At 44.9% G+C, this 26,076-nt stretch overlaps 1 protein-coding gene and 1 long non-coding RNA gene across 19 annotated transcripts in view; both read right to left on the bottom strand.

Annotated features, from left to right (window-relative positions):
- caska (calcium/calmodulin-dependent serine protein kinase a) overlaps positions 1-21,148 on the bottom strand; it is a 191,640-nt gene extending 170,492 nt beyond the window's left edge. For 3 of the 18 annotated variants that reach the window (XM_031587083.2, XM_031587044.2, XM_031587051.2), the window contains exon 1: positions 20,184-21,145. In XM_031587083.2, the coding sequence (XP_031442943.1) occupies positions 20,184-20,242 (59 nt within the window). In that variant the 5' untranslated portion in view covers positions 20,243-21,145. Of the gene's footprint in view, positions 1-20,183 lie in introns of all 18 variants that reach the window. The other 15 variants (XM_031587128.2, XM_031587059.2, XM_031587079.2 and 12 more) reach the window with 8 other exon arrangements.
- Positions 15,590-17,365, bottom strand: LOC122133738. Its single transcript, XR_006152956.1, has 2 exons — positions 16,859-17,365; positions 15,590-15,665 (listed from the first exon to the last, which is right to left on the bottom strand). It is a non-coding gene; the product is annotated as an uncharacterized LOC122133738 (long non-coding RNA).
- Positions 21,149-26,076: the final 4,928 nt, after the last annotated feature.

The following is a 26,076-nucleotide window of genomic DNA, read 5'->3' on the forward strand; positions in this document are numbered from 1 at the left end:
GCTAAGCTAAGCTAATCAAGGCCTCAGGGGGCATCCGCGGCAGCAGGGCCAGCTGCTTTAGATTAGAGTGGCATCCAAATACTACAAGGGCAAACCTGCAGGGAGACAGCCACGTCATAGCACGCACAGTCAGGGAAAAAGGACCAACGTCTCAGAGGGAAAGCTTGTGGGGAGAGGAGTGCTCAGAGAGTAATACACTCGTAGGCACGGTGACTAGGGGGGGTGGGGGAGCAGGCAGAGGTGGTGCTGTTAGCACTGCAGGAAGTGGCAGCTCATTTAGAACCCAACCCTCCGAGGCCTGAATATTTCATGGGGAGCACCGGGTCGAGCACCCGCTTGTATTTTCCACACAAGGAGTACAGTGTACACATAAAAGAGAAAGAGAGAGCAGAGTAAGTATACAGACCGGTAGAGAGAGGGAGAAGAAAAGAATGGGGGACAGAGAGGCACTACAACTACAAGGTTTTAGTGTCCTGCAACAACAAATTAAAGAACTTTACTCTCACAGTGCCCTATAAAGACTAATGTCCCTATGCAAAATTCAGAGCCTCATATTCAAACCGGGGCTTCGCCACCCGGAGAGCAACGCAACACACACACACACACACACACACACACACACACACACACACACACACACACACACACACACACACACACACACACACACACACACACACACACACACACACACACACACACACACAGAGAGAGAGAGAGAGAGAGTCCACCTACCTTCTCTTCCCATGGCAAAACAGCCCGGTGTGGATGTCAATGTATTTGGGGCTCACCCAGGGCATAGTCAGAGTCCAAATCTCACTCTCCAACACAGGATGTGCCTTCAGCAACATGATACCAAAGCAACTCGCAAACAAATTAAAATAAAAACGTTCTCTGCTGGTTATGACCAATATATGTCCTTGATATACCGCCGATGAGCTCTCAGTACTTTGTCAAAAAGTGAAAGTTAAAAACTGACCTAAGTGTCCTCTCCTGCAGTGTGGAGCTGGTTAGTCTGTGCAGGGGAAGACTGACTGACTGCTGGGCCAGTCTGAGGGGAGTCCCCGCTGTAAGATTGGTTCTCAATCCATTCACAGACAGCTGGGAGAGGAGGGGAGGGGGGGAGCAAATATTTGAGAGAGGGCCCGCCGTGTAAACGACAAGGGCTGATGCATGCCATGCCCACGCTGAGAGAGTTTGAAGATGTCTCAAAACACACACACACTCACACACACACACACACACAGTCAGTCAGTCAGTCAGTCAGTCAAACAAATTCTAAACCAGCCAGACAAAGCTGAGGGGAGTCGGGATGGAAGACAAAACAAACACTTGGAAAAATAACAGCTGTCGTCCATGCATGCCCCTGGCGCATCTTCAGTCGGCAAATACGGCCGCTGCAAATTCAACTCAAATTCAAATCCAAACTCCCTCAAATCTCACAGAGGGTCTCTAACACATCCCACTGCACATGAGAATCGAGAGAAAACACCATCTCCTCTCAACACCTAGCCTCTTAGTCATTCAGCCCCAGTTAAAATTTCATGGAAACAAAATGGTTTGTTTCTTCTTTAGCTCTTGCTGGCTGTGCAGTATGTTCAGTGTAGAAGCTTCTAGTCAGTGTCAGCGCAGATGGAAACCTCCTGCAGGGGAGGTTTGTGTGTGTGTGTGTGTGTGTGTGTGTGTGTGTGTGTGTGTGTGTGTGTGTGTGTGTGTGTGTGGAGAAGGGACTTGTATCTGGGCTCCAGTGGTTAGCCGGCAGGCAGAGGTCAAGGAACCGCTGGCTATGAAGCACCCTCCCCTGAGCCTGACCTCCCCCATCACCCGCCTGATCTAGAGTTACACACATGGAGAGAGAATCAGAGGACGAGGGAGGGGGGGATGGAATGACCCAATGACTCAACACACACACACACACACACACACAGACTTTCTCTCTCACACACACACACAGACTTTCTCTCTCTCACACACACACATATGTAGGGCCAATGATTTTCCGTTTAAAAAAAAATGCATTTTCCGTTTCACATTTTGTGCACCCTGAGGTAGATTGATGGCTTAAAATTAGTGAATAATATGTGCCCTTCTTAGATTGTTGTTTGCCAGCCATCAACAGAACAGAAGACTAAACATTTTTTGTTTTAAATGCGTTTGGGAAGACTAGCGCGTGAATGTGACTGAATGTGGCTTTAGTGGAGGCGTGTGGGTCAACCGTTAAAAAAGGGGGCGCGGCCGGAGCAGAGTTCAGCGCAGACGTGACATTTTCTGAGTGGTTTTGTTCTTGAATTAATGTTTGTTCATCGTTGCAATCGTTGTTGTGTTTATTTGAAAGATATATAGCCTAGCAGCCCAAAATATAGGGGAATTTGGGCGATTTGTATGCATAAAATGATGTTTCCGTCTGAAAGTTCCAATTCTGTTTCAAAAGGTTCATTCCGCGAATTCCGTCCGTTTTCCGTTATCGCGGAAAATCATTGGCCCTACATATGCACACACCTACACACTCTCTCTCCCTCTTTTACAGACACAGACAATACTTTCCTTCTCTGTCTCTCCCACACACACACACACACAAACGTGTACACATAGACAAACGTCCAGAGAATAATTACCACTTTCAAACACCTGCTCACTCCCACTCCCCGCCCGCACGCCCGCACGCACGCCCGCACGCACGCCCGCACGCCCGCACGCCCGCAAGCCCGCACGCACATGCACACGCACAAGATGCAGTCAGACCCAGTCCCTTATCATTCACACACTTGCACAACCACACCTTGGCCCTCACACAAACACACATACTTCCCATAACATGTGGGGACCAGATCATTGTCCCCCAAACACCCCTCTGTGCGTTCACACGCCTCTGTATGGGAGAGAGGAGATAAACATGCCTGTGGTCTCTCTCTTGTGGTCTATGGGAGGAAGACAGCCTCACACACAGATACACACACACACACACAGAGACACCCGTAGGTATTGCAGGAATGTGGGAGTGTGTGTTTTCCAAAGAGAAGATGGACGGACGAAATTAGCAGTCACTGAGACGGACCCAAAAAGTCAGTCTTAAACACGGCCTGCAGAGACACGCTCCGACACACACACACATACACACACACACACACACACACACACACACACACGGAGCAGGTGACAGCGAAACACTGCCAAGACCTCCAACTTTAATGACTACATTTACAGACTGACACTTAACTTTGAAGTTTCTTAGTTTCTCTCCATAGTAACAAATGCGTATGCCCTGCTTAGACGGCCTCCAGGGCACTCCCCTCAACCCCCCCCCACCCCTCCTCCTTCACCTCCCCATCCCTCCATCCTCTTTCCTTCACCTCTATCCTTCTCTCCTTGCCCCCCATTCGCCTCAAGCTTCTCTCGAAAGACCCAACCTGTGTGTCGAGCGCGTTTGATAACGACGACAACTTGTCTTCATTACTAAATCAGAGGCGCAATTAGTGTCAGTGTTCCACTACAGGCGTCTCTGTGCGCAGTATGAAATCATCTCAGTGTTTCGGCGCTACGCTGGAGTACACAGCGGGCTTTCAGCATTACTTATTCATGCCGGATAAGTTTCACCAGTAAAAAAGGGGTGTTAAAGGGGTGCCAAAGTGTATTCTGGGATTTGTAGTAGTAGTATTTGTAGAAGAGTAGAGTCTATAGTACACATCACCGCAGTATAGCAGTATACAGGTTCTTTTTCTTGATTCGCGCAGTTTTCGGATACAACTATAAATGTGTTTTTCTCACAGTAAAACACTGACATTGACTAAGTTATGCTGTGGTTCTCCATGTGAGCAGAAAGATTAACAGTTTTAGACCTTACCACAGAATGATGACTTGGTCATTTTCCACAACCACCAACAATTAAATCAGTGTGATTTGGCCCACAAAGATAGGGACACAGCGATTAAGAGAGAAGAAAAAAAGAGAGAGAGAGAGAGAGAATACAGCTTGAAGAAAGGACAGAGACAGAAGGAAAGGCTAGAGCAACTCTGTGCTTTCTCAACCTACACACAAACACACCTGACAGCCATTAGCACGCCTCTCAAAACAAAACACCCTCTCAGACCACCTGTTCACTGACAAGGGGCCGCCCCCCACACACACACACACACACACACACACACACACACACACACACACACACACACACACACACACACACACACACACACACACACACACACACACACACACACACACACACACACACACACACACACACACACACACACACACACACACACACACACACACACACACACACACAGGGCCCCGGGTCAGCCCAGGGCCCAGTTCTCCTCCCCTCCTGATGCTAGCATGTCTCAGTGTGTGGCTTGCGGCTGCGAGCTTTAGATGCCTGTAATCTGGAGAGGACAGGATATGATTAGGAGGGCCACATCCTGCGAGCGACAGGCCCCAACAATGAACCGCAACGGCTTTTTATCACGGCTCCAGAACACTGGCCGGATGACATAGTGTGTGCTGGTATGACAGAGCGGTGGCGGTGGTTAGCCAGACCTCCGGCCTCTCGGGGGAGTTCTGTTTGGGGGTTCAGGCGAACTCTAACTCAGGCCAATGGGGTTTTACTGGCATTTAAGAGACGCTATGAGCTCAGAGAGCTACAACACACACACACACACACACACACACACACACACACACACACACACACAGACACAAGAGCAAGCTTGTTTTGGTGCATTCAACGGTACCTGCTGTGTCCAGTGTTGCAGAGAGTGGAACAAAAGATAAGGGAGGAGGAGGGAGAGGTAGAAAGAGAGAGAGTGAGAGAGTGAGAGAGAGAGAGAGAGAGAGAGAGAGAGAGAGAGAGAGAGAGAGAGAGAGAGAGAGAGAGATGTCCCAATGTGAGAGAGCGCCAATGTGGAGAGTGTGGTCCGAGGCCTGCCAAATGCCAGCGTTGCGTTGTGGCTCACACAACAGAGTGTGTGAGTGTGGCTGCATGAGTAAGAGATAGAAAGAAGAACAGGTAGGAGGCGCAAAAGAGGGAGAGAAATAGAGAGAGAGAGAGAAAATGTGTGTTTGTGCGTGAGACAGAGTGGGAGAGTATGTGTGGACAGTCTCACCCCCTCCTCCCCGTAGGCCTCGTCATGGGTCTGCCTCAGTCACACACACACACACACACACACACACACACACACACACACACACACACACACACACACACACACACACACACACTTTCTCTCTCTCTCTCTAAAGCCAGCACACTCACGCCATCCGCAATCAACCGGAAGACAAGCCCCCGGGCATGGCACCACACTCACCAGGGGAACGAAGAGGACAGCCAGTGGAAGAGAAGGAGATGGGGGGGGGAGGAGGAGGAGGAGGAGGAGGAGGAGGCGATGAAAAAAAGAACAGAAGGTGAGGAGGTGGGGAGGATTAGACAAGAGGAATGACAGAGAGAGTAAGGGGGAAACGAACGACGAGAGAATGGAGGAAAAAGGGATCAGGGCAGAGGGCAGGCATACACTGTGAAAATGAGAGGGCAAAATAAAATGGAGGGAGTAGAGAGTGACAGCGGGAGTCTGTGGAGGAGATGAGGGAGTCATGATAACAGGAGGAGTACGCAAAGGCTTGATTTGTGCTTTCTGGGTGGTTCCAAAGAGACACATTTACAAATGAATAGGGAGAGTCTCTCTCTCTCTCTCTGTATCTGTATCTCTCTGTCTCTATCTCTCCAACCCTCTCTCTATCCCTCTCTCTAATTATTCAACCAAGAGAGAGGCCAAGTGCAAACCCACCCAAGCAAACTTCACAGCTGAAGAAACTGTGCCGCCCATGTGAATTAATAAGTCAAACAGCACGGTAATAATATTTACATTAATCCAAACACACTCATATTTAATTGTGACATGTTTCTGGAGGCCTTGCAGGCAAAAGAGAGCTTTTAAAAAGTCATGCAGGCAGAAGGAGAGGGATGTCTAATGTCCGCCAGAGCTGGGTGTGACAGCACTGGAGAGTGTTTGGCAACTCTGCGCTTTAGGCACCGGCACGGTGACGGCGAGAGCATCATCAAAGGCGCCCGCATCTCCGCCACATGTGCCAGTTGTCAGAGGAAACAACAGCGTGGGTGAGTAAACAAAACAAACGTCTTCTCTGATTCGTTTGGCTTCGGCGACTGCGACGCCGTTTTCAAATCGGCCAGACCGAGAATAGTCGTCAGCTCCAGCGGTTTCTGAAAGCCCCTTGGAGAAACCTTCCAGATTAACGATTTCTTCTTCTTTTTTTTTTTTTTTTTTTTTTTTTAAAGAAGACGTTTGCCTCAGAGCGAACCGAGTGAGAAGAAAAAAGAGAGAGAGAGAGAGAGAGAGAGAGAGAGAGAGAAAGAGAGAGATGAGTAGAAAGAGAGCTCAATCGCTCGGAGTGCAGCTTTCTCGCGGCGCGGCGCGTTAAATCAAGTCAGAGTTCTCGCTCTTCGTTCGGCACCCAGCTGCTGAGGCGTGAGGCCGCGCCGAATCTCTGCTGGAGCTCCGATGCCGCTGATAGCGGCGCGAGCCAGAGATTATTTCCCTCCCTCCGCCCCTCAGGAATCCCTATTCTAGACAGGAAGCGGAGCCCCCCACACCCCGGGATCAGCCCCAAACAACTCTGTTCTGCTTCGCTCTTAAGTGGATACTAAGATATTTCTCTGGGCCTGTATTTTGTACTCTCAATAAATAAATAAGAAGGCTATAGCGAGGGGGAAATGTGAGAGGATAAGGAAAATGCAAAAAAACTCACACACACACAAGCAAACACTCACTCACTCACACACACACATACACACACACACACACACACACACACACAGTCTTCTAAGATGAAGCATTCTGGGGACTTGGTGAGGTCTGTAATTGAGTGAACTGCACGGGCATAAAGACCAAGACTACCACGCTCAGTTTTTACAGTAAGAGAACAGTCTGACAATATCTGCTTTGGGCAGCTTAATTTGCAGTCACTATCTGGCGTCCCACAAGGCTCCTTTATTATTGGCTAAGCTGCAGACGGTCATTGGGTCAGATTTACTAGACTTGCTACAAATCTCTGCTACACATCTTTGGATTTCTTTGAGCACTCCGTTCTCTGGCCATCCGTCTCAGTCATCCTCTAGAGGCAGTTAGGGCCCAGGCCATTTTTGCCCAAGATTGGTTCTTGGAAAAAAAAAAAAAAAGAAATCGCTCCGTGAAAAACGTCAGATAGCTGCAACACTCGTCTGCGCAAACAGGTCCAGCAGTCGGGAGCCAGGTGCGACATTCCACTCACGGTCGAGTCAAGGTCGTTAGGACGCATGTGTGATTTAAACACTACAGCGGAGGTGTGTGTGTGTGTGTGTGTGTGTGTGAGGGGAGAGTAAATGATGCAAAATATCCTCTGTGCCCAGTCCTCTCAACGCCAGAGACTAACTATAACTGATTTACACGCGGCAACGACTCGGCCGTGATGATCAGAGCTCCCTCAGACAGAGCCGCCACTGCGAGAGGAATGTGAGCTGTGTGAATGACTCGGCCATCGTTTAAAGATGCGTTTCATTTTCTGCGGGCGGAGTAAACACAATAAAGCCTGATGAGTTGTTTAGCAGCCTAGACACACACACACGCACTAGTGTTTAGATGAGGGCAGGGAACCATCACAACACAGCCTCCTCACACAAAGTGGAGGTCACTGAAAACTGCCATTACAGCAATGCATTTACAGGTGCGTAACGGTTTATCACAACCAATTCAGAAACAAATAAAGCACCAATATGTTCGTTTTGAAAAGACGCTCAAAATCATATCTGGATGTTGACAAACATCATCAAAGTCTTCTGTATGCCACGCTCTTTGAACAGCTTGTGCAGCCTTCCAGAGACCTCCTGAAGTGCCTCATTGAGCTTCAGCTCTTCAACCAATCAGAATTGTTGTCGGTCAAATAAGTGGCCACAGGTAAAGGGCGACACCGATGAGATCAATGGGAGAGTGGAGCAGAAAGCTTAGAAATGGAGCAACATGGAAAGGCTCCATACAGAGACACACCTGCGTCACCTCAATAACTGTAGAAAATGACTGTTTGTCTTTTTCCGGTCCCTGATGTAGCACCCCACTCAGTGCCCGTTGGATTATCAAAGGGAGGGCGCTATCATTTGAGTGCCCACTCCTGCACCACACTGTAGGCCAATCGACTACACTGACGGTAAAAACAGCCATTTTCTACAGTTTCTTTACAGTCATTGAGGTATGTAGGGATCCTTTTCATGTTGTCAGACCCTTATAAAAACATTTATCAACCTGTCAGTGGCGAACACGAGTGGTTTACTTTGACGTGCTGGCTTGCCTCATAGGATTCATTTAAAGCCGTTTTGCAGTGGCCGGTTTTACCGTTGTAACTCAATACTGGATCGATTTTGATAGTTAATTGTCCTTAATAAAAGTTTGGATCCAAAACGATATACAAACAGGGCCTGAAAAAATCTCATGTTTCTCAAAGGTTCAAAGGTCATGTCTTCTCATGTGACACTTCAGCAACAGCTGAGTTATCCCTGTTGCATCCTTTCCACCCCCCCCCCCCCACACACACACACACACGCACCCCTTCTCTCCTTCCCTTCATAATCCCGCCACAATCAATACTGTCCAGCCTAGACGTGTCAGTTCAGCATTTCCTCACATATAGATTTCCCAGAACATGTGGTACTTGCATGTTCAATGTTGTAACCTACTGACATATATACTTCCATGAGCACATATTTAACACAACCAATCCTTATTTACCTCCAGTACACAGTCCACAGGGGAAAACCAAACAAACAGCTCAATAAATAAAAGCACCCTAACCTACATTCCCTCATTTCTGACCAACTAACAAAACCGAGCGAAAGCCTCACCATGCAGTGAATCAGACCGAAACGAACCCAAAAATAAGACGCTTGTGTAACACCAGAGGCTTCGGTGATCAGCGTAGCGGCACTGACCAATGATGTAAGCCCTTACGGCCGAGGACGCAGGCAACGAGACGCCCCGCTCAGGCGAGGAGTCATCAGACCCAGTGGAGCAGAATAACATGGCCCCAAAAAAAGGGGCTGTGGAGATACAAGAGGACTGAAAAGGTGTCCGCTTGATCAATGGCATGATCTGTAGTGATATTCTGCCCTCATTTATATGAACAGGCATGTCTGTCATGACATATTAGCCTGACCTAGGCTTTGCACCAAAATAAAACTGTCTATTAAGACACGTTAATGTAATACTGTGTGATGTAATATTGTCAGTTTTATCAGTTCCAATAAATTGTGGCTAAGTGAGCATGAATCTTAATGTGGGCTATGTGCTGTTGTCATGGGAATTCGCTGATTGCTGATGTCATGCAGTCTGTACTTTAAATCTTCGACTGGCATGTGTGATCTCATTCACAGGATGGGGATGGGGGGGGCGGCAGAGAAACTTGTTCCAGTTATTTGAGTATTACTCATCACTATATCAGTTCTGTCACAAGCTGTCAGCATGTAAAAACATGTTGTGCTAACAAAGACAATTACCCTGTGACAAAATGTCATGAGAAGCTCATAACATTTCAGGGAGTCTCTGATATCGGATATCTGAGGTACAAAGCTCAGAGGTAAGTTTCAAGGCACCTGCTTCAGTTTTGGTTTGAACTAGACACCTTGGAAGCAGACCACCACTACAACAAGCTGGGGAAATAATCCAGCTGTATCCACTACTTAGGCTATGAGTGCACTGCAAATAGAGCCAAGCACACAGACAGAGGCAGGAGTTACGATACATTATAATGAAGTAAAATCATAATGTAGTACAGGTTGGTGGAATGCACACTCAATATGAAAGCATCTGTGCACCCAAACTAGCTCTGGTGTTCAACAAGAATCCCCTAATAAAATTCACTTCTTTTTTTTTAAAAGCAAGGGGTGTAACAAATAAAATAATAAGTTCACAGACCATCTGCGGTCTTTTTTCCATCTGCCATCTTTTTGCCAATAAATCATCATTGTTTACCATCTGGGCATTCTGACTCACTGTAATAGTTTGATCCCTTCCCAACTGAATATTCTCTCAATTGTTTTCAGACGTTCGGTGAAGAGAAATACCAGTCAAGGCATAAAAAGGTCAGGAAAGGAAAGGAGAAAAAAAAACGTCTGTTTTGACAGCGATGCTTTGGCCTACTAGGGCGGAAAGGCTTGGGGACATCAATGGAATGTTTTCAAGAAAAGCCATAATGGCGTCCTCTCCCGCCGTTGCTGGGCTTTTCTGTGATAACACACAGGGTGTACTTTCACTTCCCCGGACAAATGGGAACATCCACTCTCTCCGCCAGCATTCCCACCAATGACAAAATACTCCTTTCCCGCCCCAAAGCAAAACAAAACATTTTTTTCCAGGTCAAGGCTAAGGGTGATTCAGCTGTGCATCGCTGCATCGCTAAAACGGACGGAAGTAGTTACCTAGGAAATACAGCCTGCTTGAATCTGGCCTTTCCAAGCAGGCTGTAGTGTACTATGGCAGGGAGAGAGGAAATGGACTTGGACTTCAAGGCCCACCATGAGGGGAGAAATAAAAGAAAGAAAGAGAGAAGGGGGGGCAAGGAGGGGGGAGGGAAATATCCAGAAATACCACATGCTACCTCAGCAGCTTTCTCTTCGTACTGAATCGGCCCCCACTCATACGCCATGGTGTGTGAGGGACAGGGAATGTTTGTCTGTACACAAATACGGGGGGGGGGGGGGGGGAGACATTTTATAAAACCAACGCAGCACCTCACAAAAGCAGACAACCTGTTACCAAAGTTTCCGCATCTCCAGACTTTACACACGTCCATAGGTAACAAGTCACATCCATCCCAGCAAAGGAAGGGTACCACACCATCTGGCTGTTTTGTGACGAGTATTATTTTACAGCTGCCATGGTAGTTATTATTACGTTTCAAGCTTTATGGCTAACTATACTCTTCCATAACATGGAAAAAATGTCAATTTGTCTAGTCAACTTTGATTCAAAATTGTCTTCAAACTAAGTAGAAGTAGAAAATTGCATCTAGCACAATGTTAAGACTATATTTAAGTAATAAACAAAGATTAAATCATTACAAAAAAAGGAAAAAATACCAGTAATAACATAAATATATTGGACTAACGTTACCGAGCCACATAAACATGATGAAGCCTCGAGGATCAAATATAATATTTACTGATAGTAACTATCAAGTCTTCTCACGCATTAGTTAAATATTTTGTACAGTAAAAGTTTGTATTTTATTTGTCCACCTATTGATGGATTTTCCCATCCTGAGGGGACAGCGATGCAGCCACATGTACAACCAGACCTCAGGGGAGTGAGCCTGCTTGCCATCCTTGAGTCTTCCCACCCGCAAACCCTGTCCTGATACGGCTGATCATGGGATTACGGGGGAAGAACAATTGAGTTCCACAGCGCACAAGCACGCGTTCCAGTTTGGCTGATAGCATACTCCTGACTGACGGACTCGGTGCAATTTGAGAGAATTTCATTAATCTGCCAGACAAGGCCCTACATTGAATCTCTCTGCTACCCATTCAGAGGCAGTACAGCTGCACACTGACACAGCACACAAGCAACTACAAAGCCTGCCTCAACGATTGCACTCCATTCGCTTTGAAAGGCCTGACGCGATAGCTTGCTCCTCTTGTAAAAAGAAAGTACTTTTTTTTTTTCTACACCCTTTTAAAAAGTTCACTCGAGGAAAGGAAAACAGATCAAAAGAAACTGGTCCAGAGTAATTTCAAGGAAACAAGCCTGGTGTTTTGATCATAATGCTGCAGAACAAAAGGTAAGCGAAGCAAAGGCGCATGCTGCCTTTTCAGTCCGACTGAAGAGGCCCTTCCACTCTGAGGCACTACATCAAAATAACTAGCAAAGCCGTCCTGATTAATTCAGCTCCGCTTTCCTGCTTCGGCCAACATTCGCTGAAATTAGCCTCGTGAACCCACTCTGGTGAGTGAGCTGGATGAACATCTAGTCAGGGCCTTTAGAACAAGCCCCTAGAGGTTGAAGACAGTACTGCATGCAAGTTCAGACTTTACTAGGTTACAAACCTCACAAGATTCAACAGTTACAAAAATCCAGAAATACAAGACACCTTCCTACAGGGGCAAGGAAGGGTCAAAAGCCATACTTTACGTTCTCTCATTTTCCAGCACATTTTTTTGAGTACCCCGTGAACACAGAAATAAGTGACTTAAAAAGGAGGTCTATACACCTCTTTATACTCCCAGTGCCCATTCTGAGAGGAAAATCCCCCCTCCACCCTTCCCTAATTTCCCTCTTTAAATTACGATATTATCGCATCCGTCACTTCAGAAAAGCAGAATAATTGCCAAAAGCTGTGTGAGGCGGTCTTTACGGTCAAAAGGAGCCGCTTTAGCATTCTGATCATGCCACAAAAGCAATCAACCGGCGTCTGCCTGTGTCGCCAACGAAGCAGAGGGGTTGGTGACCTGAAAAGGGCCGTCGCCCACACACAGGCGCTCGCCATCCGTGCTTAAACTGAGATACCGGCCAACGGGGTCCAATTGTCTCTTTCTCTCAGGGAAAAAAAAGAGGGGCTAAGAGGAGATGCGGGCTAAACGAAAAGAACCAAAAGGTTCACTTCCTTTCCTCGGTCCTGGCGACATAAGAGCGGGAAGTCGTAGCACGCATTATGAGGGAAACGCCCGCAATATTATGCTACAATGTTTCACTTTTCACAGAAAACACGTTTCCCATTTGTGTTCAGTTTCAGTCATGTATTCGTATACTAAATATCAAGTACATACTGAATTCTCTGGAGCATTCCGTGGGTATTACTCTCTTACTCTCTTGACATGAAGCATCCCTGACACCATGCATTTTCTATTTCAAAGATCTGCATATGGCTTCTATATGGTGTTCTGTCTACATGTCTATGCTTCGCTTGTAGGATTGGGTAGCCTCACTCAGATTTTAAAGATTTGTTTCCACTACACAACTGGAAATTGAAGTCTTTTTTTCCCATGTTTCAGGATTGTTATTATCCATCTCCAGCCAGAGATCTGCATGTGGTTAAATATGACTGGAACATTTGCGGCAGTGTTCGGAGAGAGAAAGAGAGAGAGAGAGAGGGAGAGGGAGAGGGAGAGGGAGAAAGAGTGAGAGAGAGAGAGAGAGAGAGAGCTCACCAGGGCAGGCCAGGCTGTTTCATCACGGAGATGAGATGAATAAATATTTGATCAGTGCTGCGTGAGGATCCTATGCTGTCATCTTTGTGTAATTGTGTGGAACAAAAAGTACCATTTCAGCACGTTTTTTCACCTCCGCAAAGCCTCAGCTGGTTACGCACCGCCTGGGGTAAGACCAAAGCGGCACGCACACTTGGGTATCTCTCAAGGCACGGGTATTTCTCAAGGCCTGGCCCGCCCTTTTCACAACTCAGGCAGGTTAGGTAAGTGGGATGTTCGTGTATTCTGTTGTTTGCAGAGCACGTGAATCAGTGGTCTAATGGGTCAGGTTGGCTATCAATATGTCACCAGTCCAAAATGGCAGCGTGTTCACTTGATAAGTGTGTAGTGTCCTTGGAAAAGGCACTTTATCTGCATTGTCTCAGTCAACCCAGCTGTAAATGGGTGCTCTTTCTGTCGGGGTTCACCTGCAAAGGACTGGAGTATCCAGGGGGAGGCTATGACTCATCCTGCACCATGGAATCCAGGTGTAAGCACCAGTCTTGTGGCCTTGACGGCTGGGGAAGGATTAACCTCAGTGCTAATTTGTGGCAGATTCTCCTTTCTTCTACTAGGGTAGACTAGGGGAACACAGACTTAAGAGGCCCCATTGGTGTTCATTCTATTCAGTCACTGTCAGAAAAAAATATAGTCTGGTGTTATAAAAACATAAAAAAAACCTAGCTGTAATAGATCCCGACATAATGATGAAATTCTCACATTCTTATGAATTAAATTACAAAATACAGACTCAAGGATGGTTTTCTTGAAATTTCATCATGTGATTTTGAAAACCTTTTTTTTTTGTTTCGGTTTCAGTCTACCTTCTGGCTGCACATTAAAAATGAAACTTAAACAAAAGAACATCTCCAGGCATACAATAAGCCTCGTCACACAGTCTCTAAGTTCTCCATAAGAGCAACAAGACCTTACATCCACTTACGACAGCTCACACTGTGGTGTTTCTTTTTTTCCTTTTTTTGGGGTGGAGAGGAGCACAACTGAAATACAATGGAATAGATACTGCACATGAACAACATGGCGCCCGAGGTGAATGTCGTGGCATCTGTCAATTAGAAAAAGCCCAGGGCACCAACACGTGGCACTAGGAGTCACAGCCCTGTCAAGCTCAGTGTGTCTCGTCACTTCCCACCTTCTACCCGTGGCTGGGGGTTGTAGTGTAGTGAGGAGAGGAGAGGAGAGGAGAGGAGAGGAGAAGAGGAGGGGAGGGGAGGAGCTGGCGTTGCGGCAGACAGCAGCGGCTTCTCCACTCATGTGGGTCACTGTCTCCCAGGCTCAATCATAAGAGTGCAACTGACACAGACTTCCACTGACCTCATTACCCTCATCACGTTTTAAGAAGGAAAAAAAGAAGGAATTTGATAAAAACAGCATGGTGTGCATGTGCAAAATACACACACACACACACACACACACACACACTCATAAACTGATAGATAGATACACACACACACACTCATATAAACTGATGCACACACACTCACACACAATTACCCAAACACCTGCAGGTCACCACTGGTGCAAGCTAACAGCAAGCTAACAGCAGTTAGCTGCACGCCTCCTTGTGAGAGCCTGAGGGGACACATCACAATATGGATGCCACTGACTCTTTCTTATTCATCACAAATTTCTCAGGGGAGACACACAAAACAAACCCCCACATAAATAGAGGTCAGTGGGCAGGCACTGGTTCTCCCCAATGGGAGCCAGGAGTGCAGATAAAAGGGCCACAGCAGGGAGAGACCTGAGGCGGCAGCCATGTCAATTAGATGCCATCATTCTTCCTGCCCAACAAAAGACGGCCGTAAAACGTGGAGGTCAACAGATTTTTCCACACATTTTTGTCCTAATAAGTGTGACGTGTGTTTTCTCATGGCCTTGCACAGGTCACTTTGTTCCATCTCAGCACTGGCTTGACACTTGGTTACAAAACAAAATAAAGACATTCATCTGTTTTTTTTTTGTTTTTTTCTCAATGATGGGTATTTCATGCATAATGAAAATGTCTGACCCATACATTGGGCCAGTTGCTACGAACAAAACTATTTGCTGATACAGATACTGCTTGTCAGCTGGTACTGCTTACTAATTATTGCATTTAAACACCACTTGCTACATTGACGAAGGTTAACACTTTAATGAGTATGACGTACTATCTGAGCATATTTTTTTTCCATCATCTAACAATGTATGAAGGGTGCTGAAATATGGGAAATAAAGTACTCAACCAACTGAGAGGGCCTCTTTGAAATATGAAACCATAGCTGTGCACAGAAATGCCCATTTTTACACGTGCTGTGTTTCCTCCTCCTCCTCCTCCTCCTCCCCCCCCCCCCCCCCCCCCCCCCCCCCCCCCCCCCCCCCCTCCTATCTGTGTACTACTCTTGTTGGCAAATTCTTTATTACAACCTTAACAATACTCCTCCTACTCTTATCTAGGGATGGGTATCGTTTGGTTTTTATCCGATACCGGTACATAACCGATACTTTTAAAACGATACCGGTGCCTAAACGGTGCCGGAACCGATACTTTTATAAAAAAATAAAAAAATGTTTACGATTGACGACATTTAAGAAAGGCTTTATTGCCAAATATATGAACTGTTTAAAGTAGATTATATATATAAATAAATACAAAACACCTTTTAACTTAAAACTTAAATAATATATGAACTGTTAACAAAAGTTTAGACTATACTTAAATAAATACAAAACACACACACACACTCTGTACACACACTACAGCTTCAATACTTCAGCAATTCTTTTGTTCAATTCAATTTTTTTTCTTCAAATTGAACAATATATTAACTGTTTAAAGTATATTATAAATATAAATACATACAAAACACTTGGCTTCAAACTTTTTAACTTCAAACTATGAACATTATATTAACTGTAAACAACAGTTTATAGTATACTTAAATAAATATAAATAAATACAAAAAACAGCTTCAAACTTCTTTTGCAAAAATATGAGCATATTTGCCTTTGGAGTCAAAAATGTAGTATTTTGTTTGCATTTATTTCATGAAATTTCACCATTTTATGATTTGTTTATACCTATCTTTTCTAGCTTGTTTATAGTTAATCTTGTTACTTGAACACACTGAGTACGAGAAAATGTGTACTGCCCCTTTAAGAGACTACCGTAGGTTAAGTATAGCTGTCTTCGGTTGCTGAACTGCCGTTGACTCTTTGCCTTCTCTCCACTCTTTTCACGCAATTGTTTTGTTGCATTTGCTGCACGTCGCGATGTTTAAATATTTTGGTGCGAAATACAGCCACACTTTTGACCGTTTACCTTTCGGTATTTTCTCTGTTAAAAGGTTGATGGCTAGTTCTGTTTGTGCTTGCTCTGTGAAATGCTGCATGCTCTTCACTGTCATAAGACTGTTGCTATGAAAACACCAATGAGCGTGAGAGACACAGGACAAAGTTTACATTGGGAGCTGGGGCAGTTTTACATGTGCCCCGCGGAATCTGCCTAGCAACCGTTTTCAATTGGCTCAGGCACCGAAATGAAGCACCGAAATCTGCGTTGCATTTCGGTCCGGGTAGGTACCGGTTGTATTGGAACCGGTTCCATATTGGTACCGGTTCTCGGTACCCAACCCTACTCTTATCTGGTCCAGTGTCTTCTAGTCTAAGTGTTATCTATATTTCATTTGTTTTGCAATGACCAACTGCCAATACTGAAATTGATCAGCAATACCGAAAAGACATGACCAAAAAAATCTGATGCTTGGCAAGCCTTCAGACTTATGAGCCTATGCTAGATAATGGTTTGGCCAGAACAGCATGATCATAATCCCATCACTGAAGGGTTACTGCTGAATTACTGCAACAAAACAGCTTGGAATTACAGACCACAGGGCTGTGGACATGCAAGACCCCATCACACCCAAAGTTTTACAATGTGTAGCCAAAAACACATGCATACACCACAAAAAAAGAAATCCATCTCTGCAGAGATGCCATCTGTCATTGGCAGTAAGTCCTCCCAGTGACACACAAATTACAGTACACATCCATGTCCTGGTCATTTAAAACATCTGTCCCTCTGTGCATACACACACACACACACACGACATGCACATGCACACACATACTACATACATACATACATACACACACACACACACACACACACACACGTCTCAGAAGAGATCTATGCTACGAACACAAATGTTCTGGTGTGCAGCGAATCTACGCATTTACCAGATGACATTTCTCCCTTAGGTATCGACTAATTGCTTTTCCTTCAACCCCATTGCAGCACACTTGGGGTTTTACCCTGATTCTGCCTCAAACTGACTTCATTGTGTCCATCTCCAATTGTCACTCCATGCTGCCGCAAGGACTTAATCACACGCCATCTCCAAGCAACATGACTGATGCCGTTTAAATAAACGTAAGCCCTAACAAGTGCCCACTGACAAGTCACTGGCAGACTATGATAACAAACAATTATGACTGACTAGCTGGCTTCCTTCCACACATAAATTACACATTTCAATTATTCCTTTTGGGAAAAATAGATGGGGGAAAAACTTGAATCCTGAAAAGCAACCCAGGGAGTCCAATGACTTGAGGGTGCCTGAGTGTGTATGTGAGGGGTGTGTGGGTGTGTGTGTGTGTGTGTGTGTGAGCTAGCTGCTGTGAGAGACAGCCAGTCTGCAGGGCTGTGGGGAAGCTGGACTGGGGAGAAGTTCCCAAACAGAGAGACGAGAGGCGAGGCACAAATCTGCCCGTCACGCCAAAACTGGGATAATCCCTCATACCCCCTGCCCCGTAGCAGTTGGCGGTGAGCATGCGCGTGCACACACACGTACACGTGCACACACACACACACACACACACACACACACACACACACACACCAATGTCCCCGTCCTTAACAGAGCCTCAGTTTAAGAGAGAGTACTGCCTGGAGGAAGAGTGTGGCTCCCTGCATTGAAGAGCTTAATGGAGCCTTTCCTCCTCCTAGTGCTCCCCTAGCTCCTCCTCCTCCTCCCTCTCTCTCTCCCTCTTTCTCCCTCTCCCTCTTTCTCCACTCCTCCTCCTCACACCAGCTAAGATGCCTTAGGGTGGATGCTGCACTAGAGCGAGGATCACTGATTCAGATGGGGGCCATGCCACACGCAGACAAACAGGATTTGTGTCAGCAGTGTGCGCGTGTGTGTATGTGTGTGTGTGCGTGTATGTGTGTGTGTGTGCGTGCATGTGTATGTGTGCGTGTGCGTGTGCATGTGTGTGTGTGTCAGTCAGGCTTCTGTTCTCCAAAGGCCAGATTAAATCCTGCGCCAATCCGCCGAGACCCCGGTCCATGCTGATTAAAACATACAGAGCCACTAGTCAAAAAAGATGCTCTCCCTCTCCCTTCCTCTCCTCTACACTCACCCCCCACCCCCATACCACCCTCCCCTTTCCCCTGTGGTCCCCAAGCAAAGCTGCTCTAAATTTAGTCCTCCATAATCTACACGCATGTGAGGGGTATATTTCCATAAAATATTCTAAATAAGGATTAGTCCCATTTCATTTGTTTTGCTTTTGTTTTCATGCAGGGCTGCCCTGCTAATCTCTGACCAAATTAAAAGCGGAACTTGGCTAAAAACAAGCTCCCTGTGATCTACCCTTGTATTCTGACAGTCCCAAGTCAGGGGGCACAGCAGAGACAGAGAGTGGACTACAACATACTGTTACGCTACTGTGAGTGAGTGTGCAAAAGGCCACATGCAGTTGTTTGTTACGGTGCAAGTATTTATCTTTGCACACAGGTGCATTTGGCTGTTTCCCACGCAGGTTTTAACAGCAGCTATGACATGCGGACCATTAGTGGGAAACTGGTTTTGTTTCCCTGGGATTTCTGGAAGCCTTTTGACTTGCAGAGACAAGACTGAACACACCCCTCTGTCACAAGGCTGCCATCAAAGTGTCACAGAACTGGCAGAGAGCGTTTAAAACACCAATGTGTTTATTTACAACGAAAATATGCTTTTAGTGACCAAAACTCGGACAGTGTGCCTTAAAACACGACGGGTCATTTTATATTATTTAAAAGCGACAGTGAAAAACCACTGGAGGTCCACAATAGAAACTACCTCTCTCAAAATGATTTATGTTCCTTAATATCACCCAAAGAAACATACAGATGATCAAGAGAGAGTTCACTGACAAATAGCGGCATATCAGAAGTATCACTGAAAGAACAGCATCTCCTGCAGGGCTGAATTCATCCCTGTCGAACTGAATGAGTATGAGGCGAAATGGGAGCCATGACAGAGGTTAATACCCATCAGTGTCACAGTAATCTTCCCCAAAGTCTCACAGGGCATTCGAGTTTCAACGATGACTCCACTATAAATGGTCTCAACATCATCGTTAGGCTATTTGTGCTAGGCTACATGTAGAAGCCGGTCTCTGAAACAACATTGCAGCCTATAGGCTAGACCCATTATTTCTGAGTGAAAATTAACAGAGGCCCTCGTTTAATCTGAGCCTTCCCTCGTAAAATGTGCTTTAATGACTAAATCAAATAGCAAAAGACAAAGTAAATGTATAAATTGCCAGATGTGGTTATAGAAGTCTGCACAACCTTTAAACTGCCACATGTCCGCCCAGCATCATAGAGCTGGGTTTGGCTGTCCAGATTAGTGACGAGAATAGATTCTTGGTTGAAGAGCGCCAAATCAATAGTTTTCTGTCTCTCAATAGAGACTCAGTCACTGCACCACTGAGGGCATTTTTCATGCAAGGCTGAGTTATCAACCGAGACACACCATGACAAACTGACATCTACCCAGTCGCTTAGACTAGAGACACCGACATAGATCTACCCACACCGGAGCGACACATATAGGATTAATTAATAGTTACAGCCTACACACCATAACCCCACAGAAGCAATATTGTAACAATTAAGCAACGTGACACTTACTTTCCAATGACCTCGCACAGCTCGTACACATCTTCAAAGAGAACGTCGTCGTCGGCCATGGTCCAACCAGACTGGGGAAAATATTCCCCCAAATCTGAACACAACGGTTGGTTGTATCAGAGCAAGACACCGATCACAATAAAAATTGTCTGATGAAGCCACTTCTGATCTTCCCGTGGGCAACGAAGGTATCTCCGAACAATCGCTCCGATATCTTCCAAAATTCCAATGGGCGGAATATTTTTCCCAAACCGTCCGTGAATGCTTCAGATGAGGACCAAGGCAGCCAGCAAGCGCTTAGTCCGTTTGAGACTCTTCGGCCCCACCTTCTCCTTGTTTCCCGGCTCCCTAATCCTTCGCTCTGAGCCCTACAAACTGTGATATTCAAACGTAATTAACGACTAGTTTACGCGTCGAACGCTCATCCGATGTTATTGTAGCCTATGCGTACCTTACCTAAGGGTTGCTAAATCCTGCAACCGCTATAACTGGCTGGTTATACCGACATTCAGTTAGCTGGTTAGCTAACAAGCAAAATCTATTTGTTTTCACTGGCAAACGTGATTACTGTAATGAGGACATTACAAAGGTTTGATGTCCCATTAACGCTCTTGATAAATGAAAGGAGACGCCACATTACGCCCTAGGTAAAGGCGCTCATTTTGGTCTTCTTCGTGTGGTTCAGGTGGGGTGCCTTTCTCCGCTGCAAGAAATGGAACTCAAAGGCTTGCTGTATCTCCGATTCACCGTTGCTCTAGTTTTCCTCCGTCACTCCTATGCTTGTTCCAGCTTCCAGAAAAGCCAAGCTCCTCCCTCTCAAGGTTATGAAACTGGCATGCACAACGCCATAATGGCTCCAGCACATAGCTCGTACTCAGTGTTCTGGGCTAGGCGAAAACTGCCGTTTGAGCCAACATGACGGATTCGATGGCTGCCGACTTTCGTTTCAAACAGCAGTTTCCTAATTCATTTTCAATGAGCACAAGTCATTCGCACACCAATCCGCGGTGTCTACGACAGCCCAGAGCGCACGCGTAGCTCAATCAAACCCCATCAGCTGATTAAGGATTTTTATTCTCAAATCCAATCCATGATCCTACCGCCTTCAACCCACACATTTCTGGTGCACATTCCGTAAACATTTGGTCAAAATAAACAAAAAAGCCAATTAATTGATTTCTGTTCATTACAATTTACAATTAGAAAACAAAATGGAAAAATGTAATCCCTAATTATCACTCTTAAATAAGTGAAGAGTTATAAAATAGCACACATTTGGGTGAAAAACTGATATATAATATAAAAATACATAATATATATGATATATAATAATACATTAAAAATAATTCCAAAACCATCTGGATAAACAGTGTTTGTGAATGACACACAAGCTTTAAATCTTTAACATAGACCTACTTTTTTTCTCAGATAAATCACAGAGAAAAGACATGAACATAGTAAACATTTAGAGACAAAAGCACTTTCAAAATAATTGGTCTAATGACATCAAGAGTAGCATTAACACCAAACATAATGTGAGAAACTAAAATGTATGAACTTCACATTACAGATTTAAATTCTGCTATTGAGCGAATCTGTGAAACTATATTATCACTTGAATACACACAGCAATACACATGAACATACATAATACTGTACACTGTGTTCTGCAATGTGCTCTGGCTTTCAGGTAGGACTTCTTCTGAATGACTGTGAGCTTAGCAAGGGGTAAGTGAGCATGTATCTTCCCATCCTTATTTGCTCATTCACCTGTTAGATCACATGAAGATTAGTCGGACATTAGTCTCTTCTGCAGTCTCCAGTTCTTCTGCTGGTGTGAGTGGGGATGAGCAGTAGTGTGGAGGAGAGGGTGAGATGAACCCGAAATCTGTGCATGTCTCTGAGCACTGTCTGCACTCAGCCAGCCGTGTCTGCTCCTCGCTCATGGGTGCTTATAGACCAAGGCTCAGCTTTACTAAGGTAGAGTTTTAGGCCCAGATAGTAGTAGTCCCTGGAACTCAGGACATTTGTTTTCGTTGACGACTCGTTCACTTTACCCCCATAACTAAGACCTCAACACAAAAAATGACAGGAATCCTAGAGGCCTCATTTTCATTTTATGTGTTGCAAATCTCAAATCTAAAGGTTTTGTAGTGGAGAGAATCTTACAGAATGAGACACGTTTGCATAAGCATTGTTGCCATGTCATTGTATAAATGTGTTCCTAAAAAAGATATCGACATTGATAAAAGATAAAGAATCATTACAGTTGAAATTCAACTTTCTTGGGAGGTCTCTGTGAAGTCATCAACTTTGCACTGTCCTTGCTAAATAAAAATGAGAATAGATAAACAAATAAAATACAACCAGATTACGTGTCAATACAATTGCATAAGATATATGCAGAATGTAAATACATTGTAAACAAATGACTTACGCATTATTACCTTTGCATAGTTGGCATTAAAGACAGCTACTTCTGAGGTAGTCTGGCCTAGTCCTGGCATTTCCTTCTAACAAATCTCACTGCATTCATGGGGGTCTGTTCAGCCTTTGACTGATTTTCTTTGGGTATAGCCCAGAATTAATCAGCATTAAGAGGACTCTGCCCCTACATTGCTAAAAGCCAACTCCCTTAACTCTTATTGGCAAGGCAGAAAATCTGGGGCTCCAATCTCATCTCAGATGAGCGCTTCCAGTCCACATCCTCAGTGAAACCTCATCTGATATAGTCTGGCAGAGGTGGGCGTGGTGTGATCCATTCCAGTCTCTCCTCTCAGCACAGTTGATCTAATGGAGAGGCCAGTTGGTGGATAACCCACTAGACCATTTTCATAATATCTTTGAATAATTGATGGGCATGAGTAAGAGGAACATCAGTTTTTGTCTGCAGTGTTTTGCTCCACAGCTGTGTGTGTGTGTGTCTGTGTGTCTGTGTGTCTGTGTGTGTGTGTGAAAGAGAGCTCACAAACAGGTTGTGTCTGTCTGTGTGCACTGACTGTCTGCAACTACCACCTGGCAAAGTCTGTTCTCCACTCTCTCAGAGACTAACAAACCGAGGCCCTGCCTCTCTCTGAGGCAGACTGAAAGCGTTTTTCTTTCCTTCTCAGCGATTCAGTCTCCATGACTTGTTTTTCACAATACAGAATTATGGATCTTAGCTAGCTGGTGTCCTCTGTCTCCAACTGAAATCCACACAGAGGACTTGTGGTGTTAGCAGTACTGCTGCTATGAAAACGTCCCCCACTAGACTGGTGAGGAGGTGGTTCAGCTCTGCTGCAGGAGCACAAAACACACACATTAACACACTCAGCATGCTTTAGCACCTCGGTAAGGAATGTGGACCACACATAAGGACATCCTTCTCAATGACATTTAAGACCTACCGTTTCTGAGCAAAACCATACAAAAAAACACTCTGTTATAGAAATCTGGTCATCTCAACAACTCTGACAGCTTGGTGGAAGATACATACAAAAGACACCTTGTTAACACACCCCAATCTAGTCAAATCCAGACTTCCTGGTAAATATAACTCCAACAAAAACTAAAATCTGGGAACAAAAAGGAATCTCCCATCTCTAACACATTTTCATAACAACACTCTCCTCAGCTTTCAAGAATTGACCCATGAGGTATGGCATCGGTAGACTTCAATTTCTACTAAACATAAAAATAGACATAAAATGCCACTCAATACTACAGACACCTATATCCATGCCATATGGCACTGACCACAGTTAATCAATTCTGGGAAAGCACCACCACATCACACCACACCACACCACACCACACCACACCACACCACACCACACCACACCACACCATATCCCTGGGTCTGCCCTGCACCACACCACACCACACCACACCACGCCACACCACACACCCACCACACCACACCACACCACACCACACCACACCACCCCACACCACACACACACCATACTTGGGTCTGCCCTGCACCACACCACTCCACACCACACCACACCACACCACACACCCCACCACACCACACCACACCACACCACACCATATCCTTGGGTCTGCCCTGCACCACCTCACTATCCCCAAAGCTCTGCCTACTTAGAGATCTAACAACTCTTGACCCACAACCTCATTACTCTAAATTAGTTTGAGTCACCCTTGCTATCGCCAAGGAAACCATACTCATGTACTGGAAAACTAGAGTTAAACTCAGTGCATCATTATGGACTCAATTAATTACAGAACAAAATGCCAGCCTTTTTAAAAAAAAAAAAAACTGTCGAAATGCTTTTTGCAAATCATTAAACCTATTATTTCCTTTGTGCCTGTGAGCTAACACCACTCCTGCACATTCATGCACGAACAGGTACACACACGCACATACTAACATACACCCTGACCCCTGTGCACATAGAGATGCACAAATACACTCTTATATATATATATCAAACTTTTACAATACCATATTGGGCTGCATTATATTAATAATATGATATATTAGCAACCCAATGTATTCTTACTTATCACCACAATTCATGTATTTATCTTTTTTTCCTGTGCTCTTCTGATAAGTCTATTAAAGTCCCCATAGTTATTGATGATGATTATTATTGTTATTATTGTCATGTCTATTTCTGTATATAAAAGATGTTCGCCTATTCTGGAGCGGCTTCACTATTATTGTAAAATGACAAAAAAAGGACATCATTTTCAAACCCCACTCAAGTCAGGAACCACACTGTGTGTATGTGTGTCTGACAACAAATGCCTGTGTGTAAGGTAGGTAGTCAGGTAGCTGGTTGGGTGTGTGTGTGTGAGGAAGGAAGAAAGGTAGCTGGTTGTGTGTGTGTGTGTGTGTGTGTGTGTGTGTGTGTGTGAGGTAGGTAGCCAGGTAGCTGGTTGGGTGTGTGTGTGTGAGGAAGGTAGCAAGGTAGCTGGTTGGGTGTGTGTGTGTGTGTGTGTGTGTGTGTGTGTGTGTGTTTTATTTTGCTGCGGATTTGGGTCACCAACTTCGCTGTTGAATTGCCTGTGAAATTGCAATACGTCTGTTTCATCTGGTGCGGACATTGTTGTTTTGGAAAAAGGGGGCCGATATCACCTGCAGTCTCAGACGATTTGTGTTACATGACTTCAATTCTAGGGGCCACACAGAGCTGTCAACCTGTTGCGTAATTAGTCTGTGCTGAATCATTTAGGTCTGTGTTGAAAAACTTGAAAAACAACTGTTCATTTATTTGTCTTTCGAAAGGTCTGACTGTGAATTATGGTGTTTTTCAGACACTTCAAGTAAACAACATCTGCTCATACAACTGAGATAATACCCATCATACGGCTGTTTCTGATGTTAAGACATTTTGTGTGTAAACTGATGCTGTTTGTGGAATATAACTAACAACTGGAATTTTTATGTGGATGTAAACCCCCTTCATGATTATGTATTTCAATGCTTTATTTTGTATCCTTTACTTTTTCTGGCAACGATCCCCCAAACCACTGTCAAGCCTGGCCACGTCCCTCACCTGAAAAACAATGTGAAAGTTTTCATATGTATGTAGATAATGACCATAATAATACTCATTTTATTATTATTATAGTTATCATAATAATATAATCTTAATTATCTGATTAAGAAAGGTAAACCCTTCAACATGGAACTCAACTAAACATTTGTCACATTCATTGCCTTTCGATTACAGCTGCATCTGGTCTTTTTAATTTGATTGCCTTTCCAAAGTATTGATTTTCTTTTCAGCAGCCGATGATTTCTGAGATACACTACAGCTAATTGAATTTCTACTTCACTCTGCCACAAAGCTTATCTGACCAGTTCCCACAGAGTCCAGATGAAATAAAAACCTCCTCTCTCAGTGTCCATGTCTTATAATGGGACTGATTCCTTCAAGTAGAT

Source organism: Clupea harengus, chromosome 2 (assembly GCF_900700415.2).
Source record: "Clupea harengus chromosome 2, Ch_v2.0.2, whole genome shotgun sequence".
In the NCBI taxonomy this organism is placed as follows: Eukaryota; Metazoa; Chordata; class Actinopteri; order Clupeiformes; family Clupeidae; genus Clupea; species Clupea harengus.